The 21,816-nt window shown below is 50.0% G+C and overlaps 1 protein-coding gene across 1 annotated transcript in view; it reads right to left on the reverse strand.

Annotated features, from left to right (window-relative positions):
- Window positions 1-9,897, reverse strand: part of Pnpla1 (patatin like domain 1, omega-hydroxyceramide transacylase) — a 36,902-nt gene extending 27,005 nt beyond the window's left edge. Inside the window, exon 1 of the mRNA XM_034524824.2 lies at window positions 9,260-9,897. Coding sequence (XP_034380715.1) covers window positions 9,260-9,464 — 205 coding nt within the window. The 5' untranslated portion in view covers window positions 9,465-9,897. The remainder of the gene's footprint in view (window positions 1-9,259) is intronic.
- Between the last annotated feature and the right edge of the window lie 11,919 nt (window positions 9,898-21,816).

Here is a 21,816-nt window from a genome sequence, read left to right on the forward strand (position 1 = left end):
CCGAGGCATCCACTCTGCAGGGCCCTGCCCCACCCCGGTGTGACTGCTCTCTGCAGGGGTAACCTTCCTGGCTCCTCTTTGGTGCCTGCCGCTGATGTCTGATGTCAAGTCCTCCCCTTTGGTCCTCGCCACACTCACTTCAGATGGGTAATGAGACCGCCTCTTCTACAGCTCAGACCAAGGCTCAACTGTCAACGTTGAGCTGGGAAGGAGAAAGCAAAGCAGGTCAGCCTAAGGCAGGGGCTCAGATCAAGCACCGCCCAGGCCTCTGCAAGTCCAGGGTACCACAGATGTCCCTCCCCATCCAAAACAGCCTTGTGACCTGGTGGCCTCCTAGTCTCCAAGTTGGTCTGAGGCAGGGGACAGTTTCTCTTATTCTTTTTCTTTTTGATGGTGCTGGGATTGAACCTGGGACCTCATGCACTCTAGACAAGCACCCTGTCACTTTGTGTCACCCATTGACAGTCATAGCTAAAGACTACATCACCCATATACATTACTATACTCAGCCATTGGCTCTCTATTCCTTGGCTGCATGTGCGCCCCGCACCCCACCCCCACCCGCTGAGAGCGGACCTGCACTTCCCAGCATCCTTTGCTACCAGGCTAGGCTATGTGACTAAGTTCTGATCCACAGATGAGGGCTAACAAGGTGTGTGTCACCTGAGTCCCACCTCAGAGGGAAGGGGTGTGTCTGCTTCCCCCTCTGACTAAATGGAATGTGGACATGGACAGGGCACAGGGCAACACCTGTGTGCACCTTGATGGTGCTTGTGGACTCTTGGGACGGGGCTTGGGGTCTATAGAGAATGCCACACGTAGACCTTAGGGGAACTAGGACATGCGCAGTAGAGGCAGGGCCCTCTTCTGCTGCCCCCAATTGATACTGCTCTCTCAACAGTCTCCTGGGATTGTGGAAGGCTCCGGAGATTGGGCACCACTGATTCCAAGAGATCTCTGTGCCAACAGGGAGGGAGACGGGCGGTGTCTCTTCCACTCTAAAGCAGGTGAACTGACGCAGAGAGGATGATGACATCAGGGACCAGAGTGGAAGGGTATGGAGATGGATCCTGGTCTAAAGTCTTTTCCCTCCTTGCTAAATCCCACCCAGAAAGGCCACAGGGAAGCAAGGAGCCCTGGAGTGAGCCACTCCGACTGCCCACAATTTCTTTAGCTCCTGTTCTCAGGGCGGGCAAAGCTGCAATCCTGATGGAATTCCTCCCTGGGAGAGTCTCGGCTCTGCGCTACCTATCTGCGAGCAGACCAAGGGGCGGCAAGAACCAAGTGCCTGCTTTACGTAGTGCCAGACATCAAACTCACCTCCAGACAGGTGGCCTACCAACTGAGCCACATCTCCAGCCCTAAATGTTTGTTGTTGTTGTTGTTGTTTTTTTTTTTAAAGCCTTCTACAGTAACACAGCAACTGGGGGTGGAGTTGACATCCCTTGGTGAATGCTGCAGCTAAAGAAAGACATGAGGGGTTATAACGTCATCCTGTCAGATGTGCTCAGTTTTGTCCATGTTAAAAAAAAGGAAAGTATTTTTGTTTTTTGGGGTTTTTGTTTGTTTGTTTTTGGGTTTTTCTTTGTTTTGTTTTGGGGGGTTGGTTTGGTTTGGTTTGGTTTGGTTTGGTTTGGTTTTTTTCGAGACAGGGTTTCTCTGGATAGCCTTGGCTGTCCTGGAACTCACTCTGTAGACCAGGCTGTCCTGGAACTCGAACTCAGAAATCCGCCTGCCTCTGCCTCCCAAGTGCTGGGATTAAAGGCGTGTGCCACCACTGCCCGGGGAAAAGCATTTTTAAATGGACAGAAATGCTTACAAATGCACTATTTATGAAAGCCCAAAGTAAAAACAACCCAGATGTCCATCACCGAAAGAATGAATGAATAGGTGTAGTAAGTCCACCCAGGAGAATATTATTCCACCATGGAACGAACACCAACTGGTTCATGCTACATCCTGGTGACCCTTGATTAACATCACGCTGAGGGAAAGAAGTCAGGTGCAAACTAGTTTATGTATCACCTGCCTATTAAATGTGAAGATTTGTGTTATATCAAATGTGTTCATCGGTGCGAAGATATCGCAAAAGCACCTAGCACCCTGCCTGGTCCTCATGGGAGATGACATCACCACTTATTTGGTCATCAGGTTCACCTTTACCCACTGAGTCATCCTGCCTCCAGCCCAAGTCTTTCTTACTGTGGGTGTTGACCCATGATGTCAGTCATAGGTCACCTTCGTCCATGTAATGCGCCTCAGTAAAGCAGGGGACACCGGCATGGCTACCAGCAGCATGGCCACCGGCTGGATGGCCAGTGGTTCTGCTTGGGCTCTCCCCAGAATCCATTGCTCCCTTTCCTCAGCTTTCCCACTTGAGAAGCCTTTATAAACCGAAGTCCTCCTCTCTGAAACTGTGACACCAGGTGACCTGTGCCGTCCATCTTCTGGACACACTGGTTTGTCCACCTTGTCACTCCGTCCTCCTACGTCCTTGCGGGAGGCCTCCGGTCTTGCCTAGCCTGTCTCTCCCTGCCTAACTCCCACTCATAGTGCTGGCTCCCTCAGGCAGTTCTGACTGGAGGCGCTGGCCTCACTTTGTGCCTTTCTAGAACCCAGGAGACACTTCCTCTCATGTTAGAGTGACACCATGGAGAGCCAGGCATGGTGAGACATGATGAGACAGGCATGTGGTCCCGGTACTTGGGAGGTGCAGACAGGAGGAACATGAGTTCGAGGTCAGCCTTGACTACATGAAGGGCCAGCCTGGCCTACCTGAGACCCCATCTCAAGAAAAGAAAGCATAAGACAGACAGGGAAGGAAAGCATGGACAGAGGTGGGAAGGCTTGCCATGAAGTGTTTTGGGGAGGGGTCTTTCTGTAGTAGCAGCTGAAGGGGGTGAAGCTGTCAGACCACCAAATCTTTATCCTTTGATAAGAAATTATTTTGGGGCTGGCAAAATGGCTCCGCATATAAAGACACTTGCTGTTAAGCCTGAAGGTCTGAGTTTGATCCCTGGGACCAACACAGTGGGAAGAAAGAACAGACTCCTGCCCTCTGACCCCCCACAGGTGTGCCATGTGCCCCCTCACCCACCCACACCTACACACAATAAAGGAATGAATGAATGTAACTTAAAATACCCTATAAAGCAGTTATTTTCAAAATACAGGAAATTCAGATCTGTGAGACTGTGTCCCACTTCTGGCCACAGCAGAATCTCTGGAACCCCACTGGTTGTCATGGAGACTGCCTCTCCTCAACTGAATGGTGATGTCATCTCCCATGAGGACCAGGCAAGGTGCTAAGTGCTTTTGCAATATCTTCGCACCGACTGAAGTATGAGAAAGTGGGCCCTTGGCAGCATTCAGCTTCCCCAGGGATGAGACAGAGAAGTCTCCGGCTAGAGAAGCCCCACATGGAAGCAACTTTGAGTGTGGCTTACTTTAAAGAATTTTTTAAAGAAAAAAAAAAAAAAGACAGGGCACCATCGGATCAGTAGGCAAAGGTGTCTGCTGCCAAGCTCGATGAGCTGAGTTTGGTACCCAGGACCAAGGGAAGCAGGAGAAGCCATAGATAAATGAAGGACTGAGTCACTGTGCTCTTGACCTGGGCACCGCCATGTCAAAGACCTAATGCCTCGGCCTCGTGGGAATGGCAAAGCCTTCCTCTAGTCCCCGTGTGGATGTTGATAGTGTGTGCAGAAAATGCCCACCATAGCTTTCTCCTCCTGATATTTACAGCCTGCAGATTGCTCCCCTGCAGAGAGAGAGACTGCTCCTACCAAGATTAGCCAAACCTACTCCAGCTGGTATATAATAAACCCGCCTTCTTGTCTAGAAGTATATAATAACCGTGTCCCCTTACCCAGATGCATATAATAACCATGCCTCCTTGTCCAGTTGTGTATAATAACCCTATCTCCTGGTATATTTGTAGGCACTATCCCTGCCATCTTGTCTGTTTGATCCCCCTGTCCAGCTGTATATAATAACTCTGCCACCTTGTACAACTGTGTTTAATATCCCTGTCCTCTTGTACAACTGTATGCAATAGCCCTGTCCCCTTGTCCAGCTGTATATAAGTCGTATCTCCTGGTCTATCCGTATGTAATTACCCTACTTCTGTGAGCTGTGTATAAATCGTATCTCCTGTTTTATCTGTATGTAATTACCTTACTTCTGTGACCTGCTGTCTGTAATAAACACACTGAGCTTCCAGGGTGCTACAGTTTCTTCATCAGAAAGCCCTGTTCACACCAACCCAGCTTTTCTGTGTATCTGTCATTTCTTCATCCCCTAACACCCATAGTCAGGGTTAGAAGGCCCAAGCCGTGCAGGGACATAGCCTAGGATCTACACCTGGTGGCAGGAGAGAAGCCACTCCTGAAAGTTGTCCTCTGACCCCATATTTGATGTGGCACTTGTGCACCTGCACAGACACTCATGCACTCACACCGTAAGTATAATAAAAATAATTTCAAAAGGCAACATATCTCCAGTTATACATACGAGAGTAATCCTGTGTAAAGAACAAGGTAATGAATACACTCTTTCAGCTACTACTGATGTGTGCCAAATCCCTGAGAACAAGACCAGCAGGGAAAACCCCCGGACCCTCCTGTGTCAGTGCCAAGCCATCAGGAAACGCTATGGAAAAAGAAGCCCCTTTACAGCAGTAAAAACCATAAGAACCTTAGAGATAAACCTGGTCCCAGAGGCTGAGGCAGGAGAATCACCATGAGTTCCAGGCAAGCCTGGTCTACAGAGTGAAACAAAAACAAAACAAAGATCCTTAGATTAATAAACATAGTGACACCCGCTGCCGGTGTCTTCATTAAAGGGCACATGGGTTATATTTACCACGGGGTGGGGGTGGGGGGACCTTAATTCCAGATAAGATCGAAACTGGGCCTTTCATGGTGGAGAGGCAAAGAGGCTGAGAATAATAGAAGGAAGGTCTGAAGGAAGAGAGAGAGGAAAGAGGAGGAGGGGAGGAAGAGGGAGGGGAAGAGGAGGAGGAAGAAGAAGGAAGAGGAAGGGAAAGGAGGAGGGGAAGGAAGAAGAAGGAAGAGGGAGGGGAAGAGGAGGAGGGGGAGGAAGAGGAAGAAGAGGAGGAGGGGAGGAAGAAAGAGGGGGAAAGGAGCGGGGGTGGGGGGAAGAGAAGGGAAGAGGTTTCTGGGGCACTAGACAAGCATGTGGCACACAGACATAGATGCAAGCAAAACTCCCATACACATAAAAGTCAAAATAAACGCATCCTTAAAAAAAAAAAAAAAGATGTCTTGAAAATGCATGGCATGCTGGTGCGTGTGTGTGTGCACATGTGTATACATGTGTGTGTTCATGTGTGCGTGCCTATGTTTGAGATTCTGGTACCAGAGAGGCCGAGGCAGAGGTGGGAGGACTCCTGGGGCTCCCTAGCCAGTTAGTCTAGCCTTGTCAGTGAGTTCCAGGCCACAGTGACGGACTCAATGAAGGTGTACAATGTTTCTGAACTAACACTGAGGGTCTCCTCTGGCCTCCACATGTTGGAGAGGACACACACACACATATGACACATACATCATACACACATCTCTCTCACACACATCACACACACCTCACACACATACTCATCTCACATACACACACATATCACACACACGATACACATCCACACATCACACACATACATCTCATCCACACATACACACATCTCTCACATACACACACCTCATACACTCACACACATACATCTCACATACACACATACATACATATCACACACATCACACACACATGATATACATACACACATCACACACATACATCTCATCCACACATACATCTCTCACATACACACACCTCATACACACATACATCTCACATACACACATACATACATATCACACACATACATATCACACACACATCACACACACAATACACATACAAACATCACACACATACATCTCGATATCCACACATACACACATCTCTCACATACACACACACCTCACACACACATCTCACATACACACTACATACATATCACACACATACATATCACACACATACATACATATACACACACATCTGACACACTTACACACATACACATCATATATACGTCACACAAATGACACACATATATCTCACACATATACATCTCACAGACATCACACATACACCACTCCTGTGTGTCTCTGGGGCCTAAACTGTACAGTCATTTCAGAGAATCCTCCAGCATGGCATAGAAGAGCCCACCACAGGCTACTCTTGAGTCTAAGGGCTTGCATGCATCTTGGGGATGCCAGACTCCAACCAGCCTGCTCACTGAAACACTGTTTACAATCACAGGACTTGGGGTGTCCATCAACGGAGCAATGAACTGAGCAGGGGTGAGCTTCTGATAGCAGGTCAATACCCTAGTTACCCATTCTCTGTCCCCAAAGTACTTTTTTAGTGTGTGTGTGTGTGTGTATGTGTGTATACATACATACATACATATACATACATACATATGTGTATATATGTATGTATATATATATACATATATATGTATATATATATATATGGAGAAAGAGAGAGAGAGAGAGAGAGAGAGAGAGAGAGAGAATTTTTCTTTATTCTTGGTTTGGTTTTCTTTTAACACAGGGTCTCTATATATAGCCCTAGCTATCCTGGAACTCTGTAGTCCAGGCTGGCCTTGAACTCATAGAGATCCACCTGCCTCTGCTTCTCATGCACCAGGATTAAAGGCCTGCACCGCCATGCCTCGGCCCAATACATTTTCCAGCCCATCCCCTTGGTGCATCAGATCTGTGTAAAAACTCTCCCCTCCCCCATGCTAACCCCTGCAGTCACAAAGCCAGCATCCCATGGGAGTCCACTCTGCCAAGCAGCAACATGGTTTAAGTCATTCATGTGTCTACTCTGGACAGACTTCAGGTTGAACTTCCCACGTACTGTTTATATGACCTCAGGCTGTATAAGTGTCCTGTGACTCTGTTTCCTTCTTTGTATAAAAGGAGATAACAGTTCCCCCAGGAGGAGCTGTAAAGTCTGGATGAGTTAATACACTAAAAACAAAGGGTATTCCGGTCACCAGGAAATCACAGGGTAGTAAAATGACTGAACTGGATTGTTCTGCACACCTCACCCCTCCTTACATCCTGCTATCCTCGTGACCATGCTGGGTCTAGGCCTTGATCCTTTCTAGAGGCCTCTTCATGACTCCTCCCATGCCCTGTGGGGGTCCATGGTGACCTCAGGCTGGCTAAGCAGGTTTTTATTTCTTCTATTGAATAAACTGAATTGATCCTAAAAGGGGTTTCCCTGTGTCGCCCTGGCTGTCCTGGAACTCACTCTGTAGACCAGGCTGGCCTCTTAGGATAAGGCAGCAGAGGCCAAGGCTAGGGATGTGGCTCACTGGATAAAATGTTTTCCTAGCCTGTGCAAAGCCTTAGGTTCAACTCCCAGCACCACAAACATGGACATGGACGTGTAGGCCTGTTACCCTGGAAGAGAGGAGGCAGGAGGATCAGAAGTTAAGGTCATCCTCGGCTACATAGAGAGTTCAAGGCTAGCCTGTGCTACATGAGACCCTGCCTAACATAAAAGATAAGGGGAGTGTGAGAGCGTTTGCAGGGACCGGAAAGGCCAGGGCCTCCTCCCAGGGACCCTGTCTCCAGGGCAGGGAGCCTGCTACCCCAGGAGGGGCTGACTCTTACCTTCCCAAAGGCCTGGTATCCTTTTCTCTGGGTGAAAAAGCACTGGGTGTGTAACCACAGAGGGCCCGTGCCTAAGAAAGATCTGAAAAGATCTTTGTCCCTCTCTTCATCCAGGCTTGGGGAGGGTGAATGGACTAGGGGCTGCAGGATGGGCCGAAATTTTAACTCTCTTGTCCCATTGTTTCTTATACATTATTAAAAAAGAGACGGTCCCTTGCCTGTATATGGCAATCAGGACCCTACTGTTACCCTTTCCGGCAAAGCCCACCTCCCCACTGGCCGCTGTCTCCTCAGAGATCCAATAGCTGACACCTCAGTTGGTCTCAACTCTACCTTCTAGCACATTCTAAACCCAGTCTCTCTGTTACCCCTGCAGAGAGGAGGCAGGAGGATCAGAAGTTAAGGTCATCCTGAGCTACATAGAGAGTTCAAGGCTAGAGCCAATAGCTGCTACCTCATAACACACTTGTGCCCTAGTTGACTTCTACTCGGGCATCCTTAAAATCGCCAAATTAGACAGTTGGCGGTTTCCAGCATTCCACGCCCCAGTCACAAAGCAGTTCACCCCTGTTGAAGTTCCTCCTTTGACGGCATTGTCCCGATGGCGGAAACTGGAGCACAAGGAAGGCCAGCAACTGGCTTCTGTGTGTACAGGACTGAATGCCAGAGCTAGAACTCAGTTTGGGGGCACACTCGGCACCCCACAGGCATCAGCCCTGGGCTGGAGCTGGCCAACAGTCTCAAGTCACCGTGGCTTCCTCCAACCTCATCCCCAGTCCTCGCCCTCAGGTCTGTCACCCGGGGCCCCAGAAATGTCTTTTCTCTGCCTGTTTCCTTACTTTGTGAAGTGTCCACTTGGATACATACCTACCTCCTCAACATGGCTGCCCCTGAACATCTTTGAAGCACGGTCCCCTTCCCCCCTTCAGCCCCTGGCAGCAGCAATTTGTTCACGGACCCCCCCCCCCCATCCCTTCCATCATGACAGGAAAGACATCTCCATTTGGAAGTTTGTTAACTGTCTTTTCTCTCTAGAACGTTCTAGAACTTCAGCTCCACAGCCTGGCATTGAGCAGGTGGGGGGTGGGGTGGCCAGGTCTGTGCTCTACACTGTTAGGACGAGGCTGCTGCTTATAGCCCTGGGTCAGCACTGTGGCCTTTGGCCTACCATGGCACAGCTGAAGCTGCCACACTGTCCCCAGCTTCTCCTCAAGCCCCAGGGGTTTGCATGTTGAGAAACCCCTCTGTACTAGGAAGATAAGGCATTAAATGTTTACATTTTAAAAGAGCCTCACCCAACCTCGCTCATGACCAAACAGTAGTGTTCTGGCTCAACACAGAGGGAGGAGCATTGTGAGAGAGAGAGAGAGAGAGAGAGAGAGAGAGAGAGAGAGAGAGAGAGAGAGAGAGAGAGAGAGAGAGAGAGAGGACTACCCTGGCCAGGCTCGGCTTTGTCCCCCAGGGCACTTCCAAGCTTGTACAGGGTCTGCTCTGAGGAGTCCCTCCAGGATCCCCCTTCAGAGACACCAGAATAAAGGTCTTACCCATCTCAATCCCGCAGATGACCAAGGCCGCAATCACTGCCCCAGCTGAGGTCCCTGCAAAGCGATGGGCCGTGTCCAGCATCCTCGGGGCCAGATCTCGCAGAGCATCCACTGCCCCAGCCTGGTAGTAGGAAAGGAACCCGCTCCCGGAGAAGGAGATGGAATGAGGGGTGTCTGGGTCCCCTTTGAACACCTGTTCGTCCATCTTCGGGGCCTCTGGCCTCCCAGCGGAGGATGAACCCACACTGGTCTGCCTTGGCTCAGTCTCTCTTTCCTCGGCAGCCAAGAACCGGGAATGTGGCAACTCTACCGGCCCAGTCAGGCACCCACGGTGTGTTCATCCAGCCACTGCCTGGGCCTGTTTAGCTCTGCTGAGAGGCACCCTTGAAGGGATGATAAGGGACCCCAGGTCCTGGATGAAATGTTGACAGTCCTCAGAGTCATGGGCAGGGGCGTGGTCCTGCAGACCCCACGCTGACTTCATGGCCTAGCTAGACTCATGGCGGGCACAGACTCTTCAGTGCTCTCCACCCATCCGGAGCGCACCCAGGAGCCGGGCATGCCGTGCTCCGTGCTCCCTGCTCTGGGCCGTGTCCACAGAGGCGGTGCCTCTCAACCCTCAGCATCCAGTTGCAAAATCTCTGCCTCGCCTTGTGCCTCCCTCACTGACAGGCTGCTCTTCACTGGACAAAGTTACATGCCACGCCCCTAGCCGCCACGCCCCCAGCCCGTGTCCCCCTCATTCCCAGTGTGGTCTGCCCAGTGGCTTTGGCTTTCAAAGGGGAGGAGCAACTCATACCACCCCCATGCCCCTCCCCACCCTCCTCAGACTCTGCAAAGTTCTAACACAAGCACCTCTCTATTTATTCTTACCTTAGGATTGGCTCTGGGCAAAAACTCTAACAGAGGAGGCTTGGCCCTGGGTGTTTGCCTTGGTTTGCTTTCCATTGCTGTGATAACACCGTGACCAAAAGCAACTTGGGGAGGAAAGGGTTATTTCAGCTCACAGTTTAAGGTTCATCATGAAGGAAAGTCAAGCCAGGGCTGCAGGAGCTGATGCAGAGGCTATGGAGAAACGCTTGCTCCCCGACCCCCACACCAAGCTGCTTTCTTTCACAACCCTGGACCACCTGCCCAGGGATGGTACCGCCCACAGTGGGCGGGGCCCTTTCCCATCAATCATTAATCAAGAAAATACCCTACAAACTTGCCCACAGGCCAATCTGATAGAGGCAGTTCCTCCAATGAGAGTCCCTCTTCCCAGGTTCTGTCAATAACCAGCCAGCAGTTTCCAGCCTCCTTCCCAGCTCTTACTGTCATCTCCCTGTCCCTGGCCTGGTCGGGGTCCTCTTGCCTGCCTCCCAGCCCTGTGCCAGCTCCAGAGGCCAGAAGGGGGCATCCAATGCCCTGCAGCCGGGATCGCAGGCAGTTGTGAGCTGCCTGATGTGGGTACTGGAAACTGAACCCCGATCCTCAGGGAGAGCCTCTGGCCCTGAGCCATCTCTCCAGCTGGAGTGGGTTCTCTTAAGTGGAAGAGAGCAGACAGCTGGATCATTCCAAGATGGTCACATAGAGAAACAGCTTGTGGATGGGGGTGGGGGGGAGGGTTGTCATGAGATCCCATGTGGAGACCGGATCAGGATCAGGGCAGAGAGGTGTTTTGGTAAGGGACAACAAGGGCTTGGGGACCAGGGTTAGCTCTAGAGCTGCCCAGCATGACTCCTGGAGAGGAGGAAATTTCCTCACAGCCCAAAAATGTCACTGTAGATCACTAAGGCAGCCAAAGCTTTCCTAGTCCCCTCCTCCCCCTCCTCCTCCTTCTCTGTATTTCTCCCTCCTCCCCCTCCTCCCTCTCCACTTTCTGCTCCTCCCACTCCTCCCACTCCTCCTCTGCCTCTTCCCCTCCCCCTTCTCTGCATCTTCTCCCTCCTCCCTCTCCTCCTTTTCCCCTTCTCCTCCTCCTCTCCCTCCTCTATCCATATTCTCCCTCCTCCTCTTTATCCGCTCCCTCCCCCCTCCTCCTCCCTCTCCTTTTTCCCTCCTCTCCCTCCTCCTCTTTATCCTCTTCCACCATCTTAGCCATCACCGTGACTATCACCATCACCCCATGGCAGCAGGACCAGAATTAGAACTGAGATACCAAGTTGTCTCCCTCCTAGTCCCGATTGGCCCCAGCCTCTCTATGGGTGGGCACATGGATGTCTTTCCTGGAGTTCCCCAAAACTGACGATTCTGTCAATCCAAACTGGAAATACACAGTCCGCACCCACTAAGGAGGGAGCCTTCCAGTGTTCCATCTTCGGCAGATCGATTCAGACATGTAATTGTCAGATTTGGAAGGCAGGTTTTAGTTAGGGGTGTGGGGGTGGGTGTGGGGGGGTGGGGTGGGTGTGGTGTGTCGGGGACATGTGACAGGAAGAAGCCAATGGCTTTTGGCAATGAGAACAAGGAGAAATGCCGCCTCAACTCCCCCAGACCAGATACTAACAGGAGTTAGCTTCCTGGGAGTCTGACCATGTGAAGTAAGCAGAGACCCAGCCAAGGCATCCTGTAATTAACTACTACATTGTGCAAGGCTAGATTGCCTCAGGAGGAGCAAAGAGGGAGGGAGAGCAGACTGGCTGTAACATCAGAAGCTGGGGACCCCAGACTAGAGATGGTGGGGGGAGGTGTAAGACAGCTCTGGGCTTCCTGGGGAGGGGAGGCATGATGACCTCAGGCATGGGAGGTGGCCTTGAGGTCAAACAGACAGGCTGACTCCCTGGGTCTTTCCTGCTGTTTACATGAGTTAGGACTCACAACCGTACATTTGGATTTTCCCCTATTTGCAAAACAGGCAGTAATTCCTAAACTTAACAGGAGTTATAGAGGTGACAGGTAATGACTGTGCCTGCCAGGTGACATGCCTGTCAGTATCAGAAGACAGTAGAGTCCAAGGTTTCTGGAGCAGATGGATCCTGGGGTCTGTGGAAGAGAGACACATGGGACCTCCACAGCCGGGGTGGGGGTGGGGCGGGGTGTGTGCTTGGAGCACACTCCAGCTGGAGAGTCACGGAAGGGAGCAGAGATTAGGGTCAGTGATCCAGGAATCCAAGAAGATGGGGTGGCCAGGCCTGGGGATGGCTGGAGGATGAATCAGCAAAGCTATTGCCACAGAGTCTTGGATGTGAGACTGGCTAGGTGAGCCAGGTGATTCACAGATAATGCTTGGTTTTCTGCCTGTGGCTAGGGAGAGGCAGGGTGCCTGTGGCAGACCCAGAAACTGGGACACTGGTGAGGAAACTGGGTGAAGATTTTATCTGTCTGTCTGTCTTTGTCCATCCATCCATCTATCCGTCCATCTTAAGATCTGGGTACTAGAAACAGCTCAGCAGTTGCTTCTATTGCAGAGGACCTGGGTTCAAATTCCAGCACCAACGTGGGGACTGAAACCATCTGTAAATCTTGTTTTAGAGGATCTGGTGCCCTCTTCTGGCCACCAGGGGCACTTCATACACATGGTATACATGCAGGCACACCAGCCATACTCAAAATAAGAATGAATTGAAAATACTATATTTGCAGCCGGGCAGTGGTGGCACACACCTTTAATCCCAGCACTTGGGAGGCAGAGGCAGGCGGATTTCTGAGTTAGAGGCCAGCCTGGTCTACAGAGTGAGTTCCAGGACAGCCAGGGCTACACAGAGAAACCCTGTCTCAAAAAACCAAAGAAAGAAAGAAAGAAAGAAAGAAAGAAAGAAAGAAAGAAAGAAAGAAAGAAAGAAAGAAAGAAAGAAAGAAAGAAAGAAAGAGAAAGAAAGAAAAGAAAAAAGAATTTTTTTTTTTAAGCTTGGCATGGTGTACAATGCCTTTGATACCAGCAGTTGGGAGGCAGGAACAGACAGATTTCTAGAGTCTGAGTCCAGGCAATGCTATATAACCTGATCTTGTCTCAAAATAAATAAACAAACAAATGAATAAATAAACAAATAAGTAGATAATAGTGTACGCACGTGTGTGTGTGTGTGTGTGTGTGTGTGTCTGTGTGTGTGTGTGTGTGTGTGTGTGTTCAAGCTTGTGGGCACATGTGAAGATCGAAGGATAATTTTCTTTCTTTCTTTTCTTTCTTTCTTTCTTTCTTTCTTTTTTGTTTTTTTTGTTTTTTTTGTTTTTTGTTTTGGTTTTTTTTTTGTTTTTTTTTTTTGTTTTTTTTTTTTTTTTGTTTTTTTTTTTTTTAGTGACAGGGTTTCTATGTGTAGCCCTGGCTGTCCTGGAACTCACTCTGTAGACCAGGCTGGCCTCAGAAATCTGCCTGCCTCTGCCTCCCGATAATTTTCTGAAGTAGACTCTTGCTATAGTTATTTTTAGCTGTCACCTTGACTTACACAGTAAGAGGAACCCTCAGTTAAGAACTGCCCCCATCTGGTACACCTATTCTAGTTTGCTTTTTTTGTTGTGCTGATAACACCATGACCAAAAGCAGTTTGGGGAGGAAACAGTTAATTTGGCTGCCATTACAGTGGCCTGGGATTTAAAAGCTCTTACAGAGAATTTGGGTTTGGTCCCCAGCACCCGTGTGGTGACCCACAACCACCTATAACTCCAGTTCCAAGGGATCTGATGCCCTCTTCTGGTCTCCCTGAGCACTGGGCACACACAAGCAAAACAAAAAATAAAAATAAAAGACCCAGGAGGGAGGAGAGCCGAGCCATTGTCTTGGACAGTAGCCTTGAGTGTTACAAGGTTGAAATGACCTGGAACGAACTTCCTTTATCCACAGATCTCAAAGCTGCCACCCTAGGGACACACACACACACACACACACACACACACACACACACGGCAGTGAGCTGGCAGGGGACAGCTGGCTTTTTATGAAGGATAGACAGTCTTATCAGCAGAGCCCAAGACAGCTAATGAGCCATGGGAGGCCACAGGAGTCAAGGGAGGTGGCTCTGCCTTGCTACTCTCCAGCCACCCATAGATGAGGACAGGGACAGCACCTGTCCGCTCTGCTTCTGAGAAGTGTGAGCTCAGACACTCCAACCCCAGACTCCGTGTTCTCAGATTCCTGAACTTTTGCAGGCACATAATCCACCCGCAGCATGTGGGATTACCCTCCCTTGCCTAGCTGCCTTCAGACTGCCACCAGGAGGCAGTGTGACTACAGGGGCTATGAAGGGGCCTCAAAGTCAGAGGTCCCGGGATTCTTCTATGGTATAAGGAGGTCAAGAAGGGTCAAACAGCAAACCAGGGCACCCAGAGCCTCCGCTGTTCTCCTTGGCGGCGGAGTGAGCTCTCCCCTGACAAGGTTTTGAGGGCACCACACTCATTTGGTTTCATTTGGTTTTGTTTTTCCTGAGACAAGGTTTCGTCTGTAGCAGGCTAGCCTCAAACTTGCTATGGAGCAAAGGTTGATCCTCCGGCCTCCACCTCCTGGCTGGGATTAGAGGCCTGTGCCACTCACTGGGTTGAGTTTTCTGGGGTGCTGAGGAAAAAGAACAGGCTCCTGCAGGAGATGAGGTTATAGGAAAGGGCATGCCCAGCTCACCCGGGCTTTGTGTTGTCCTACTGTGTGCTGAGCATAGAGGGAACTGACACATGTCCTCCCCCAAAAGAAGCATTTGGAAGCTGGACCTGGATGGACAGCCAGAGGGTGAGAAAGGAAGTGTTCTGGGTAAGACCTGATAAGACTCAGGATGCTGGAGTGTTTGTGGTCCCCCTTTTCAGATGTCATAGAAAAGTTATTAAGGTGAAAAAAGAAAGAGACAAACCCGAGGGTGGAGGGGACAACAGTGCACAGGGCTCTAGAATCAGACTTAAAGATCCCAGCTCTGCCACTTCCTAGCTATGTGACTCGGACCAAGTCCTCTCTGAGGCTCAGATGGATGAAGGGAGATGGATGAAGTAACCGTCTTGGCAGCGAGGACCATTCTCAGAAAAACAAATGGAGAAAAAAAAAAAATGGATCTTGTCCACACCAAACCTTAGAAAAGTAAGCATCAGGTTACTGTTTTCAAAGAGGAAGGAGCCATGCCTCAGGACAGCGAAGAAACTGCAGTATGGGGCTAGAGCTGAAACACACCAGCTTCTGTCTATTTCAACATCTCAGAGGTACCTGTGTACCCCTTTGAACAGTCTCCCATCTACAGCAGCATTTGCTGGCTGTCCCCAGGGCTGCTTGCTGCAGAGCTGACTATATACTGGTGCCAACATGGCATCATCCATGAACAGCTGGTGAGTGCAAACCACCATGGGGCAGATCCTTCTCTAGCCAGGGTGGGGAGGAAGTACCTCGCCAAGTCAACATCTTATCTAGACGAGTCTGGAAAACACAAACAGTGACCCCCGGGAACCTGCCAGGTATGGGAATGGTGACAAGCACTTTGGGCAAAAAAATGCATTCCCCAGGTCTCTGCCTTAGCCCTGGGGAAGTCCTTACCCAGATTCTACCCTGGGGAAACAATTACCAGCTTTCATAGTAGCGTTCCTAGAAGCAAATCATTGTAAGCACCCCATGCCCTCAATCTACAGCGAGGAAGCAATCATGTCGCAGTAGTATGGGCCGTAGGAGTGAACACCGTACACCACAGCCAGACGCCTACGACACTGACAAAAGTCCTCAACTGCAGGTACAACAAAAGCTGCAGCCGGGCGGTGGTGGCACACGCCTTCAATCCCAGCACTCGGGAGGCAGAGGCAGGCGAGGCCAGCCTGGTCTACAGAGTGAGTGCCAGGACAGCCAGGACTACACAGAGAAACCCTGTCTCGAAAAAACAAAAACAAACCTTGTAAAAGTTCTCTCTCTCTCTCTCTCTCTCTCTCTCTCTCTCTCTCTCACACACACACACACACACACACAGAGACACACCTTGTGTCCCCGCAAAGGGCTTCTGTTTACCAGGAAAAAGCCACCACTGTCTTATCTACTCCTACAGCACCCCCAGTCTCCAGAGAGGGCATCTAGCCATTAACTCCAACAGGCCTGCAACAGCTCCGAGCCCCACACTGTCTCAGCTAACCAGCTCGCCACTGGGAACTCCTTATAACTGGCAGGGCTCTCCCACCATGTTTGCTGTCTTTGCTCCTACAGCTGATCAATTGCCAGTCTCCCCTCTCTCTCTACCTCCTCTCTCTGCTCCTCTCTGTCCCCTGAGAGGAAGCTGTAGCTGACTCCCCCCCCATTCTTCTGACAACTCTCTCTTATCTGGAACACAAGGGGCAGAAGCAGGGTCCCAAGCCTGGCCAACCCAGGACAGCCCTGTGCTCCCCCTCCTTGGACTACACCTCCGCCTCAGTCCCAGCAGGGTGTGCAATCTTGTTTCCAGAACTTGGCTTCCACACAAAGCTTCCAGTCAGAGTCTGCCTCCCAGACCCTTATCTCTGATAACACCCACCCCTAGAGCTGGCTGATTCCTTTGAAGTCACTTCAGAGTCTTCTGCACCTTCCTCGCCCTGTTGTCTGAGATGTGTGTACATGCACCAAGGTCAGCTAAGAGCTAGTGGGCTCTTCTGGTCCCTTTTTAATCTCGGATCTGGTGACATTGCTCTTGTTACCTCATTAGAACCTGCTTTGTTCAACTGAAAGGGACATTAGGGCAGGACACTTGCCTGGCATCTGCAAGTCCCTAAGTTTGACCCCAGCACTGCGATAAATGGATGGACAGACAGACAGACAGACAGGCAGCCAGCAAAAGAGACCTGCTCTGGCCAGGGTTACTGACCTTGGGATGTAAAAGCATAAAGTGTGGTCTGGTGACAACTCTGCGGGTAAAAGTACTTGTTTCTGAAGCTTCCCTGGAACCCACATAAGGGTAGAAGGAACGAACTGACTTCACATAGCCTCTGACCTCCCCATCCTGCCATGCACTCACATGCCTGCAAACAGACCACACATGCTCTCACACACATATGCACACACCACACATGAACCCCACACACACCACACACACTCTCACACACATAGCTATACACACATACACACACACCACACACGCGCTCACATATACACACGAACCCATACATACCCCCAACACACTGTCTCACACACATACATACACACACACATGCATACCCTTACACACAGACTACACACTCACATACCACACAGGCACACTCTCTCACATACACACACAACACACACTCAGACACCACACATACACTTTCTTACTCACACACACATAGAACTCTCTCACACACACAACACAGACATACACACCACACATTCAGACAACACACATGCACTTACACACACCACTCTCTCTCACACAAAACACACACACACTCAGACAAAACACACGCACACGCACACACACACACACACCAGCACAATGGCAGAATTTACTAAACTGCACCTGCCCCATGATGGAGCAGGTCACTCATAGGGCTACACCAGAGGAGAATGAGAATTAGAGGCAGCCAACTGACATGTGTAAAGGCAGCTGCGGCAGCTATAGCTGTCAGACCATGACTATGAGGCAGAGACAGGCAGATGTCAGGCAGCCAGGGCCGTACAGTGAGGCTATGTTGAGAAATAAAAATAAACACATAAGAGAGAGTGGAGGCAGGATATATAAAAGTAAAAGCATTCCTAGCAGCTATTTCCAATGGCCAAACTCTAAGTAACACACACACACACCCTCAGTAGAGTGGACAAACATACTGTGTTTATATAATGAAATTCCGCTCAGCTCCGACAGAGTAAAGGAATATGTGAGCCAGAAGATCGAATCAAAAACAGCCGAATGAGAAACCAGACATGACATGAGAGCACACGACACATGATTCCGTGCAGGAGAAATTCACCAAAGTGCACTCCCTGTGAAGCAGAGGGGGATGGACTGGGAGGGCGGAGGAAATGTTCAGTGTTTTGGCCTTGGTGGGGCGTTCATGGCTAGAGCAGGTAGTAAAAGCGCATGGAGACTTGGCTGCAGCTGTATCTTAGCTACTGCTTATAAAGTTGTGCCTAAAACGACCCTAGTCAAACATTAGCGATAAGTTTGCTTCTCCAAATCAATCACTTGGCCTTCCAGACTTATCCATAGGTGATACGTCCACTGAGCGGTGACTTCTCCACCTTGATGCTGCCAGTTCTGCCCCAAAGCAGAGGCAGGAACGTTCCAAACTAGCAAAAGAGTTATATGGCCATTTGTTGACTCCTCATTCCTGGATATTTGCACATGAAATGGATTTTGGTCTGTGGCCCATGTTATTGTCTGAGAATTGTCCCCCACTGGCTCATGTGACATGCTAAGTCCAAAGGGAGCTCCATTTCCTCAAATTCTAAAAGGCAGATGGGACAAATGGCTCTCTGTGGTGTCCGTTAGCATACCGAAGCGCAAGCACATGCTGACCTCCAGGCTCCTTCGGCATGACAAGTACCTGCTACACTTCCCGGAGTCCATGCTAGAATCCTGGCCCCCCTCGTCCTCCAGTGCACAGGCTTCCCTCCCTACAGCTACTTGTGGAGGGCTGCATGAGAGGTAGGCGGAGTGAGGAGTTGGGAGTGAGAGGAAGGGGAGGAGACGAAAGAGGCAGGCGTGGGGGGGGGGAGAGAAGATGGCTGCAGATGGCTGCGTGTCTCTAGCCGTCTCAGGTAGTTATTCATATCTAGGTTGGTTAATTGGGTTAACAATTCTAATTGTGTGGGCATCTTGTTGTTGTTGGTTTTTTGTTTGTTTGTTTGTTTTGTTTTGTTTTTGTTTTGTTTTTTTTGTTTTTTGTTTTTTTCGGCCTGCCTCTGCCTCCCAAGTGCTGGGATTAAAGGCGTGCGCCACCACCGCCCAGCATGTGGGCATCTTGTTAATTGAGCATTTCCAAATATATAAATATTAGATAATCTTTAAGCATTAAGAGTCTCATTTCTATCGGGTACTGCGGTCATAGCGGGAATGGTCTGGGCTCAGCCAAGCATTTCGGAGAGTGTGGTGGATTGGCAGAGCCAGCCACCACGCTGGCGTCTCATGGGTGCCAGGGTTGGTGTTTCTAGACATCCAGAACTGCAGGAAAATGGTGGCCGTCTGGGAACAAGCTGGACTGGGTGCCGACTTTTTAATATTATCCACAACAGCTACTCATTCTTTTTATTACCCTATTCAATTATGCTCGCTGACTCCTGCTCTCTCTATCCCTGGTCCTCCCTCTACTCCACTGCTGTTTTCCATGGCCAGCTCCAGTCTGCTGGCCACGTTCAGCCTGCTACTTTCTCTGCGCTATACTCTTCCAGGCACCCCTGGATAATCTCTTCTATCTACAAAAAACATTCCCAATAACCAGACCATAGAGTGGTCACTTAGTCAGTTTATACAATGGAATCTTTAGGAGGTGGCATCTCGCTGGAGGAAGGCTTGACAGACCGGTGTCACTTCCTTCTGACTATGAATTCGGTATGATCATCTTCCTGCTACTGCTGCCACGCCTTCTTACTAGGGTGGACTGTGTCCCTTTGGGACTGTAAGCCAAAATAAAACCTTTCTCTCTCAAGTTACTTCTGTCAGTATTTCATCACAGCAACGAGAAAGTAAAGAATATAGCCACTGTCGGTGAAAAGGTACCCTACAGCCTGGTTGTTGGAGGTGGATCTATTAGCACCGTAGAGACCACTAATATCTTAACACAACAGCAATAGGCAGTCTGGCTTAGTACTGTCCACCAGAGAGACAAGCCAGGCTGAGGTGAAGTGGAAACTTCTGGTTTCTTTGGAAAGTCTGTTATGTCAAATGATGGTTTGCTGGGGCACCCAGGCGAAAGGATGTTCTGCTAAAGCAAACACGTGACAGAACACGTGATGTTAAGACAGAATATAAATATGACCCAACAGATGGTGGATGACACTGGATGGTATTGGTACTCGTGCCATTCATTGTTTCATTGTTTCATTGACTTCATAGAAAGAAATGTGCCCAGAAACTTCTGGTGGTGTTCTGGCGGTTTCCTGCCACTTCCGAGGATTCGGGCCCATTGGTAGAGTGAAGTGGAAGTTTCTGGATATGCCAGCTGATACAGACTCACGTGGTGTTTTGCTGAGGCAAGACCCGTGGGAAGATGTGTGATGTTAGGAGGGACCCAATGAACCAGTGATGGAGGAGGCTTGCGCAGCTTTACAACACTTGGTCTCATTTGGGTCCTGTCTTTGCTGATCTTCACTTTGTTGAGAGGCACGGCAGAGAACTCCCGACGTACCTCTGGTTCTGGTTGTCCCTGCCGACTCATGCCAATTTAGCAGAGGCCTGGCAGTTTCTGCTGGGCTGTGCCACAGGTGAGGGTTCAGGTTTGGTATCCTGACACTACTGACCTGGACTGCTGGTGTCCTGTCAACTGGAGATTGAAATCGCCCCAAGGCACTACTTCTAACCAGCAAACGGCTGAGCCTCGTGGCTTCTTCTGGATTGAGCTGCAGTTGCAGATTCGTGAATGAATGGTGAGGATCGAGCTGTCATCGCTGATTCTTGTGAACTGAACTGCTGATATCCTGACAACACAGATTGGGTTTGTTCCAAAGAACTATTTCTAAACAGCTGTGCTTCCCCTGTATCCTAATAACTTTTCTTTCCCACTCCCTCTGGAGGGTGGTGGGCTAGAAGGGAGGTCAAAGCATGTAAGAACCCTTTTGAAAAATCCCGCGGAGGAACCACCGAGGCTAGCCTTGGAGGGTATTGTAACAGCCACCCAGTACAATAAACTACAATACCTGCTGTGAACTATCAAGACGTGCTTTATCTATGTTATACGAATTAGGCCCTGTGAAGGTGATCAAGAGCTATCTGCCTTCTACCACCATCAGAGGGCCCGAGCAGGAGGGACAGTAGGAACCCCCCTCAGGCTCTCTGCGAGGGCATGTTACTCCCTATTGTGTCTGTGCTTCACGATGCCCCTTTCTGGGCTCAGCTGGCAAAATACTTGTCACGTAAACATGAAGAGCTGAGTTCAGATCCTCTAAAGGAATGGTTTACAAAAACTCCTTGTGACAGGCACCTGTAATCTCAGTACGGGAGAAGACAGGTGGCTCGCTGGCCAATCAGAAGCTCAATGAATGTATGTAAAAATGGCAGTGATCTCCCCAGGACAAAACTCTGTAAGGAGAGCTCTACCATCAGCCTCTAGTGGCCACACACAGCAAGCTGCTGTAGCCCTGAGGACCACGAGTCCAGGAAGGTTGTGACACATCCTTGCCTAGGGCTCTGCTACAAACTTCTTAGCTGTCTGACCTTGACCAGACCATGCTTTTTAGTCGGATTGGTCTGTAAAGGGCCAGGCCACTTGCTACGATCCTTCCCGTTCTAGGCAGGTGATACCAACCTCTGTATCCCAGCCGGCTGCCCACCTACAGAAGGAACATCACAGGAGGCTTGATCTTCCTGGCCCGCAGTCAGGTGAGCGTGCTCAAGGGGCCAGAGAAGATGCAGCTGAGGTGCGGCAACCTGGCAACTCTGCTCAGACCCCAGTCTGAGCTGGTCCTTACACCCACCCATGAGATCTAAAGGACAGACAAGTTTGTTCTTAGTGGCTCTGCCTTCAGAGAATTGGGTGGTGTTAGGACAGGAAGCCCCTCCAAGGACAGCAGACACAGCACTGCAAAC

This window comes from Arvicanthis niloticus, chromosome 20, assembly GCF_011762505.2.
Source record: "Arvicanthis niloticus isolate mArvNil1 chromosome 20, mArvNil1.pat.X, whole genome shotgun sequence".
NCBI lineage: Eukaryota > Metazoa > Chordata > Mammalia > Rodentia > Muridae > Arvicanthis > Arvicanthis niloticus.